Source organism: Theobroma cacao, chromosome 6 (genome assembly GCF_053813885.1).
Source record: "Theobroma cacao isolate CCN51 chromosome 6, ASM5381388v1, whole genome shotgun sequence".
NCBI classification, from domain to species: domain Eukaryota; kingdom Viridiplantae; phylum Streptophyta; class Magnoliopsida; order Malvales; family Malvaceae; genus Theobroma; species Theobroma cacao.
This window is the reverse complement of record NC_142644.1, coordinates 1,871,085-1,880,911: the sequence shown is the minus strand read 5'-3', so window position 1 is coordinate 1,880,911 and position 9,827 is coordinate 1,871,085. Positions and strand designations below refer to the sequence as shown.

The following is a 9,827-nucleotide window of genomic DNA, read 5'->3' as shown; positions in this document are numbered from 1 at the left end:
ACGATGGGATGACTGATTCTTGTACCATGAGAAATAATTGAAGTCGAAACCCGAGACTGATTCAATTGCATAACGTACCAAATACAAATCCTAACAAGTGCGTGAACCTAATTTAAGAAAGGGTTTACGATAAAATGAATCTGTGCAAAACATGGCCATTCATATTTAATGTATTGTTAAGACCAAAATCAGGCATAGCCTTCGGATTCGTTATCCTCTTTGACAAAAGGAAAGAATCGAGGCAACAGAATCAGAATCATGATGCAGAACCAGTTGAAATTTGAACCATCTTCATTTGCATCAGGTTACTCTTGACAAACTACATTACATCTTTAATAAACCGAAACCCAACCCCAATAAGCTTTCTGCTGGGCGTCAAAACCATACAAGTCAAGAAGAGATATTCTCATGGAAGCTGTAAACCAAGTTTACAAGTGATCATTCCACAAGAAGCCGTCTACGAAGAAAAGTCACTAATTAAAGCTTTTGACAACCTGATGAGCCAACTTATATACAGAGGCCATGGATGCTATGCCACATAGGTGAATGATTATATAAACCCGAAAAGACAAGGCTCATTTGCTTTGTGTGATATAAACCTCGATAGAATGTACTTGGATCTTGATCTGACTGCTAAATCTGCACCCGCATCAGCAGAAAAGAAAAGAATTAAAAAAATTTTAAGGGACACAAATTTGTGCTTGGACAAAAACTGTTGGACTTCTTTTACTGACACAAAGCACTTTGCACCTTCGTTTCTGTATGCTTTGGCCTATTTAAATTGTAATTAAGAACAGGAAGTGCAAAAAGGGGAAAAGAAGCATATACGAAAAAACCATCTAAAATACACAATTTGGAAAATAATATTTTAGTCAATGTTAAAGAAGATAAAAGCACTCACAGTTTCAGGTGTATTTCTTTCTGGATGTCTAAATCCACATTTGTACAACACAAAACAACAGACACCCTCTTTTATTAGTTTTCCTTTTGTAGTCAGCAACTTCTCATTAAATGCACAGTTCCAAGGAGTACTAACCCCATGTTTGCCATAGACTTCACAGATGTTGAGCTCTCCAGTCAACTGCAAAATTCTCATCACTGTCATCATCACTAGAAGACTCTTCACTCTTAGATTCCTTGCTATCAGCTTTTGTCCTACCACGTTTATTCAATCTAGTGGCCTGCAATTCCAGTTTCCTCTTCCGCAACATTTCCACTTTCTCCTTGTAAACCCTGAAGGGGTAGAAAAGATAAATAAAATGGGTGAAGAGAATAATAAGTTGCTTTTTATTCACAGTGAAAAATGAAAGGGTGGATGACAGTGCCACGAACTTGGACAGGCACAATAAACTTACTTTTGCTCCAAAGATTCAGCCTCTTCTATCATTTCAGCTGCATCAATCTGCAAGTTGCAACAACAGATTATTATTCAAGTCTGTAGAGTAGCTGAATTACAAGGCAGAAAAAACAGCCAGAGTGAGCACTGCAAGGAGATAAAAAGACCTAACCTCCTCTTCTTCCATGCGATCATCCACCCCTTGCAAATCCTCTTGAATCAACTTTTCAAATTCCTTGTACTCATCTCTGATCAGGATGTAAAATCAATTCAAAGTTTTGTTCCAAGAAAACATATACAAATAGTAGATAGTTTGGACCAATTATCTACTGCAAATTAAATCTGAAGGAGATAAATCAGTGCAACTAAAAATTTCCAGATCTCATGAAACTTCTTAATCTATCATGTATAAAACACCACAGTGGCTTCTAGCATGCAGTGACTTCATATTCATGCATTTCTCTTAATTTCCTTTAATTTTCAAATTGCTAGAGAAGATTATCCTCCAAAATAAATATTTTAGTACCAAAATATAATTAATTCATGCGACCTAAAGAAAGAAGGGGAAATACAAAAGATTCTAAACAAAAAATTGTTGAATATTTAAGGTTCATTAAAAAAAAAAAAGTGTTCCTATGTCTTGAGTGTTGTGAGGGGTGATGATCTATTTTTTTTTTTAATTTTTTTTAATACTTTGTACAATATGTACAACTATACCACAATCCATTTATATTTTAATTAAAAAGTAATTTATTCTTTAGTAACCGTTAAAACACTTGAGACTGATGATGATGATAATTATTATGAGTTCTTAACAGTCCATTGACATTTAAATTAGGTACAAAGTAATTTATTCGTTAGTAATCATACAAACTTATTTTATCATATACACCATGTTTGGCGTGTACAAGACTAAGAATGGATGATTATTTTATCATTGGTCAAATGTTACGACTTTCTATACCATTGTACAATAAATACAATTTTTTTTAAGAAAAAGCAAGCTCTTAAGGTTAGAATAGAAAGCATAAAAATAAGGTATCTAATCCACAATCCTAGCCCATAGGAATCCTCTCCTTTTCGATAGGATTGAGTAAATTTCATACTAGGAAGATGAGTCATCCTATTTTTCATACTATTCTAGCAAAACATGGTTTATCCTAACTTCTCCATCAATCTTCTGCACCAAATACATTTAATTATTCAAATATCCACAAAATCAGAACTTTTTGCATAACGGAAAAGGTTTATTTGACCTATACATGCACAATAGCCAACAACATTTAAAGTAATATCTGAGCAAGGTGTGCAAATCAAGATGCATTTGGGAACCTTATGCTCCTGGTGCAGAACAAGATAAAAAATCAAAACACTCAAGAAATAATCTGAATTCTCAATCAAATTCTCAAATATCAATTTCTAATACTAAAATATCCCGAAAATATCAATAATTCATAAACCCAAGCCTACCCTAAACTAAAACAACATAGGTATATATAACTAAACCCAAAAGTCTAATTGCAAAATACCAAATATAGCCCTAAAACCCAAATATTCGGAAAAGAAGTAAAATACTAGTTAATATACAATATCCTAAATCTAGAAAAGCCTAAATATATGTAAAGATGACAATCGAACCTGTAAAATATAAAATAAAGTCCTAAATAACTTAATCTCTAAACTAGCATATGTCCATCCTGCAAAAGCTCCTCAGAGTAGGTATCAATCAATCAGAATGCTGCATCTCTGTATTGTTTGACTTTAGCACTCTCCCCACAGAAAATGTATCATCTTATACCCATTCAACCTTGGCTAAATTTAAAAAATTTTTACTCCTACATGCATGTTTCCCAATCCTAAATTTTCTTAGAGCAGATTATGTTATTGCAAATCTACACACCATGATTAACAACTCATCAACATCAATTTTGAAATAATGGCATACTTAAGGATCACTGCCACCAACTAACATAATGAATGATTCTACCACTACCCAAAAAAAAAAAAATTGTTATATCCTAAACATGCAAGTTAACATTCCTTGTCTCCAGAGTCTCATTGCAAGAGCACCAAGTCAAGTGCCAAATCCAAAAATTCACAGAGTCATACAAACTGCCACTCCTCTTTGGATGTGTGTGAATACAACGGTTTCTTAAATGATAAAACCACCCATCCATGTCTACCAGAAGAAACACAATCGCAGAATGATGTCAATAAAGTTTTATTACTTTGACCAATCATAAACGAATATCTCAACCAGTCCACTAATGACAACAGCAACCATGGTCTAGCAATCACCTATTAATTTGGATCAGGAAACAAGTCATCTTAAAACAACCACAAAGTGCAATTATATTTAACATTTTATATAACTTCCACGAAGAAAACCATGAAGATATTAACAATGACTTTAAGATTCAAGAATCCTTCATATACTCCACTTAAATAAATAAAATTAACCTCCACCTAGACAACAATTCTTTTTTAAAAAATAAGTTAATCTGAGTTCTTTGAGGCATCCACTAAAACCTTTGTACTGAACAACACATATTTTACAGGGAAAAAAAGGACGTAGATCTTCCATGGGAGCATTATAATCTTATAATTGGGAACAGAAAAGTAGGTCTTTATTTTAATTTTAAGATGCCTCTAAAAAATTGGCCATGGACTAAGTCAATAACCATATTATTATCAAAATTTCAACGACTCCCTGGTACTATAACTATCCTTATTGTAACCACTTTGTAAATGGAAAGAAAAATTCCAGGAATGGTGACTTTTAAACTGCACACTTAAAAAAAAAAAAAAGAAGTAGAAGAAGAAGAAGCTAAAAGGAAAAAAAACAATTGGATGTCCCATGTGGGATTCTATCCTGGTTCTTAGAGAGATAAAATTACTATTATTTTACGACAGATAAAATGACTAAAATTATCCTAATTTTTATTTGATTCTTCAATGTTCAATCAAATATTTAGGATTCACGTAAATTGACAGCTGAATTAGTCTCTCAAGACCAACTTAGTTATGGACTTAATATATCAGTATCATACCTATTCATCAGCTAATTACAAAGAGCACAAAATTGCTGTGTTATTCATATCAGGACAAAGTAGGAACACTAGTGTAAATGTATTCATCATAGTTTCTTAATCCTTGAAATTTTTCAGAAGAAATATTGTTTTGCAAGAGAAGGTATATAATATTCAAGTCAGAAAATAATGGCCTGTGAATATGCATTAACGCATCAAACTAGGAACTTACTTGACATCTATCTTAACTGGTTTAATGCCACGAGCACGCAAATCAGCTTCCTTATTGTCAAAGAATCCTTCAGGAAGAGCTCCCTTTGCTTGCTTGGTTTCTAGAGCAGTGGCCTGCATTGATTTCTGTTTATTATCCCTAGCAGGCTTCATGCCATTCACAGGTAAATTGGCTTCATCCTTATCAAAGAAGTCATCAGGAAGAGATCCCCTCACTTGCTTTGTTTCTAACCCTGTGACCTGTCTTGACTTGGGTGGCTGAATCTTTTTGGTTTGAGTGACACTACTTTGAGGGGGATCATCCTTCTCCTTCTCTGAATAAAGTGACTCCATAGCATGAGTTTGTGCTAAAATTCCCAGCTTTTTGTTTGAATTAGAATCCGGCAACTTGACAGTCTCTGTTACAAAAGAGAATTTATTATGTCAAGTCTAATTACAATATGATAGTTACAAATTACAATATAAACACAAGCTTGGCTGAGCAAAATATATATATGGAGCCTTTTGGTTCAAAGAAGGTTTAATTTGGTGTAATTAGCCTTTATCTGAAATCAGAATCATAGCTGCTTCATACTTCAAATCCAAACCTTTGAATCATGGTACCACCACTCAGATATTTCATACTGTAGACACTTGTACATGTGTAAACCTGCCTGAAAAATATAACCTTTTGCACTATTGACGACTTACACAACTTAAATCCTCTACATATCTGAACCTATGAAATAAAGATACCCCTAGATCTTTTCTTATCGGATGGTAAGACACCTATCATACGGTTGGATGCCTAACTGATACTACAAAAGAATTAACAATTCCTATAATTTCACATATAGAACAGATATACCACTCATATTCTAGGTCTTAGATATGTTAGACCAAAAGCACTTCTTTTATCCCCTGTAAAATGTCCTTTTATTGTCTCAGCTAGCAAAATAGAGTCTGACAAACGAAAAAAGATAAATGAACTTGATGAAGTAATAATTTAATAAATTTTGAAACTTATAAGAAATATGGCTACTTGCTTATATTTTAGCATTTAATTGGTGAAGGCATGTCTTAAGAAGCCATGAAATATATTATAAAAAAGAGACCATGAAATGCAATGACGATCAGAAGATAGAGAAAGGCCTAGCTATCAGCAACTACCAAAAAATGAAAAAGAAAAAGATGCTTGGATCCTAAATTTAGAGACTCCATAAATGGGAATGTGGAATAAATCCAATGTAGATTCAACTCTTCTGTGTCAACACATATCCAACACAAAAGGCAAAGATGGGAATGAGGATATGACCACTAAATAGATCCTTTGTAGCATTGATAATACAGAGAAAAAGAGTGATATCAATTTGCAAAGCACACAGTTCAGATAATTGATAAATTTCCCCAATTATTTAACAAACAAAAACCTTTCACACAATACATGAACTAAGGCACTAGTACTGTTTAAACTGATAAAAGCATCCACAAAAAAACTCCTGCTTCACTTATTCTCATGCATTTATACCTCTTCTACAGATACTAAGATAAAATAAATCTTGACTCTAGTATCAAAAGTAAAGCAGCTATGAACAGCATTTTTGTTAGAGAATCAATCTATGCAGTCAAAAAAAATACAGAAATATCCAATAATTCTTACCAGTTTTTTGCTTCCCTGTCCCATTATTATCAAAAAAACCCAGAGGCAGCCCAGATTGTGTATTGCTAGCCTGAGTACGCTTAGCTGCATTAGCTTTTAAGTTATTAATTGCCTGTCCCAACATAAAGCCTCTCATTAGTAAATTCTCAAATACGAATGAGAGAAGATAAAAGTAAAAGTGTGGCAGCAAACAAATCATGGAACATGTGATCGATGTGAAACAAATAAATAATGGAACATATAATCAATGAAGAAAGTGAAACTGCAGATCCTAATCGTAAAATACTTGGAAAAAAATTAAGCATGATGCCAAGGATTCAAGTCTTACTTCTACTCCTATTCTACATCTCCCATTATAGGAAGTTTCAAAGCTGGAGGTCGTTTCGATTTTGCCCCAAATTATGAATTAACCCAAGAATATTTCAAGATAACTCATAACAATCATTGCAAGAAAAGTTTTCACATTTAGCAGGAAGACTGCTAATATATATCATAGCTATAAAGTAAAGAACACAATCACAATATTTGAAGCTAAATGACCTCACTAAATATTTAATAAATAGACAAACAAATGAAAAAATGCTGTAGAAGATCAGATATTGACTTGAAATCCACCCATCTCTGTTTCAAGAAAAGAGATAATACTGGGATATATCAACTCAAAGACTTGATCTGGTCAAATCGATAAATCATTCAAAGTGAGACTAAACAATTTACATGAGTCGACAACTGTCAAAAGCACATTTCCAAAAACCTTTCAGATTATGGTCCATAAACAATCATAGGAAGAACATATGCCCTAAGATTAAGGAAGCAAATGAACGGTGCAAGTTCTAGTTTAAATATAGTCAAATTCTTCCTCCTCAACCTTGCAAAATTACACCAATATTTGGCAATAGAATAATCAAATCACAACTAATCTGACAAAAAGTAATTCCTTAAACTGTAAAGATTATAAGAAAAGAACCTAGCATATTTATTTCAAAGTAAAAAGAACAAGAAACACATATTTGTTATGTTGTAGCATTCTCTACACACCCCGAAACCATCATACCAATCAACTGTCTCCAATACCTAATAAATGACTTCAAGACTGTTCTCAAAGGCACCCAATATCATCAGACGTCCAGTACAAGAGCCATGCCTGATGAGTTCCCACACATGCATATTTAACTATGCTTCCTTATCCATACCAAATGCAGCAAAGAGTTTAGCAGAATTCAGTCATTTGCCTATGCAGTTACTCAAAGACCACCCCAACCTAACACGACCTCCTACCAACCAAAAGATAATGCTAAACTTAAAAATGATAACGCATTTTCCAAACAGTGGGTAATGATAACCTAAAGGTATAAATCTGGATTACTTGAAATCAAGATACACAAGGATCTTTATAGGAAGACAGCAACAGTCTCTTCAAACCAATGGAGCTTATTACAAGATACCTAAGACTGAAACCTGATCACTCTTCATCCCCATGTATCTGGTAAAGCTAGTGAAATGCCTCAACTGATAGGAAAATCTAGAACTAAACATTTTACATAGCCCTTACGAAATTAATCCATGCATGGAAGAGTAAAGAAGTGATAATAGCACGAATATCTGTACCAATTTTTGTGCAACAAAGATTATGCAAGTCAGTAAGAGATCAGTTCTTAGAAATCAGAGCTACATACACGTACAGTAATGAAAAAGCAACTGCACTCATTAAATACATTAACATCATAGCAACATTTTGAACCTACTTTCGGCAGAGAGTTGTGTCAGGGTTCTAATTGTCATTCACACGGAAAACAAAACATTACCTCATGATGTTTACGAGAAGCTTGGTGTGCATCCCAATGGGACTCAGACTTCAGAACGACATCACAAATCCTGCAGACAGGTTGATCCAATTCATTGTACCTGTTATGTGCAAAAGAAAAGAAAGAGAAAATCCGGTCAGCAAATAAGTCATGACTAACTTAGGCTTAACATAACAATCACCCTTGGAAGATGCAAAGTGAAACAGCAAATAGCAAATGGGACAGACTTAAAGAAATCAATTGACAAGAAGCACAATTGCGCATCCCATTTTCACGCATCCTGATTGTATACTTAAGAATGTAGACAACGACAAGCACATGCTTTCCTCTCCTCCAAACACAAAAAATGACCGTCTCTAGAGGAAATAACATCTTCCAAAAGCAACGTCCTCAAGAAAACGATGCCATTTTGCAACATAACCATAACAACAGTACAATCAACCCAAAAAGCAAGAAGAATTCCGATGCAAACCTGCCAAAAGTTTCCCCACAGCATAGTGCTTCAATATCCAGAAGGATATATTTCACACTAACTCTTTAGAAAACAGGCATAGAAAAGCACGTCTAAAACACTTTCAACATTAGGGAAAAAATCCCAAAATAGAAAAGCATCACCAGAACAATAATACATCCACTTCATGGCTGAAGTATATGCTTACATGGCAGAGATGTGGTTAGTTTACCTGACAAGGGGGGAATCTATGCGCTTGTCCTTCTTCTGTGCATTCAATTTAGCACGAAACAACGCTTTGTTCCTTGCTTGCGCATCCATTTCCTTCTTCTTATAACCTTAACAATCAATACCAAAACACAAATTCTTCGCCGGCAAATCGCAAACAATTGCTTTCAAAGAAGATAAATTTTCTATAATCAGTGCTGTAAAGAGCACATATTATCACAACAATGGAGGGAGTGAACGCAAGAAAGATACAATACAGCGAAGGATTTGGGTTTCTGGTCCTTTTCGTGTGTCTCTAATGGCGACTTTAGGCAAAACTCCGCGTTTCGATGCGGGAGTTTTTTCTTTCTATATTTATGAAAAAAATTTAAATTCAATTATGTATTAAATATTTTAAATTTATTTTTAATTCAATTATATATTAACTTTGAGATAAATATATGAAATTATCTTTAGTTTTAAATATATTGATTACCATTAATTTGAAAAAAAAAATCTACAGCATGCTTTGTTAACTGAAAAAAATAAAATGAAAATAGAATATTCATTTCAAAAAAATAAAATAGAAAAATAATAATTATTATAGATTAATTCATGAGAATATAATAGGATAAAAATTATTATTATTATTACTTATTTTATTATTTAGTTAATAGAAATAATTTTAAAAAATAATTAAGAAATAATGGATAAATAATAAAAATACACTTTATTAAAATTTAAAAATTTTTAATTAAAAAATAAAAATACTATGATGAGAAAAAAAATACTCTTTATTAAAATTAAAAAATTAATTTTGTTAAAAGTTAAAAATATTCTAAGTAATAAAATCAAAATGACTTTTGCTATAATTAAATAATATGTTCATCAAAATACAAATATATTTTTACTATAATTTAATAATCTTTTATATTAAAAGATAATTGAACCTTTTATTATAAATAAATAATATTTAAAGTTAAAACATAAAATATATTCTTCATTAAATTTAAATAATACTAAATAATATTCTTTATTAAATTTATTATATTCAAATAATATTTTTATCTCAAGAATAAAAATAGGAAAAGAATGACTATTTTATTTTTCCAACCAAGCATGCCCCTAG

The 9,827-nt window shown here is 32.5% G+C and overlaps 1 protein-coding gene across 3 annotated transcripts; it reads right to left on the bottom strand.

Moving 5' to 3' along the window:
* Positions 1–273: 273 nt before the first annotated feature.
* Positions 274–9,008, bottom strand: LOC18595226 (zinc ion binding protein). 3 transcript variants are annotated; one of them, XM_018123919.2, is made up of 9 exons: positions 8,724–9,008; positions 8,041–8,140; positions 6,236–6,347; positions 4,598–4,994; positions 1,509–1,584; positions 1,356–1,402; positions 1,037–1,233; positions 902–929; positions 274–639 (listed from the first exon to the last, which is right to left on the bottom strand). In XM_018123919.2, the coding sequence occupies exons 1-7, from the start codon at positions 8,810–8,812 to the stop codon at positions 1,056–1,058; spliced, it is 999 nt and encodes a 332-aa protein (XP_017979408.1). In that variant the 5' UTR covers positions 8,813–9,008; the 3' UTR covers positions 274–639; positions 902–929; positions 1,037–1,055. The 3 variants fall into 3 exon arrangements, 2 of the variants coding, with proteins under 2 accessions (XP_017979408.1, XP_017979407.1); XR_001928577.2 differs by having other exon boundaries at positions 902–1,233; XM_018123918.2 differs by lacking the exon at positions 902–929.
* Between the last annotated feature and the right edge of the window lie 819 nt (positions 9,009–9,827).

Coding starts and splice junctions, on each gene's coding strand:
- LOC18595226 (XM_018123919.2), bottom strand. CDS start 8,812: ATGGATGCGCAAGCAAGGAACAAAGCGTTGTTTCGTGCTAAATTGAAT. Junction 8,141..8,723: donor ATAGATTCCCCCCTTGTCAG/GTAAACTAACCA, acceptor TGCACATAACAG/GTACAATGAATTGGATCAAC. Junction 6,348..8,040: donor CTTCTCGTAAACATCATGAG/GTAATGTTTTGT, acceptor ATGTTGGGACAG/GCAATTAATAACTTAAAAGC.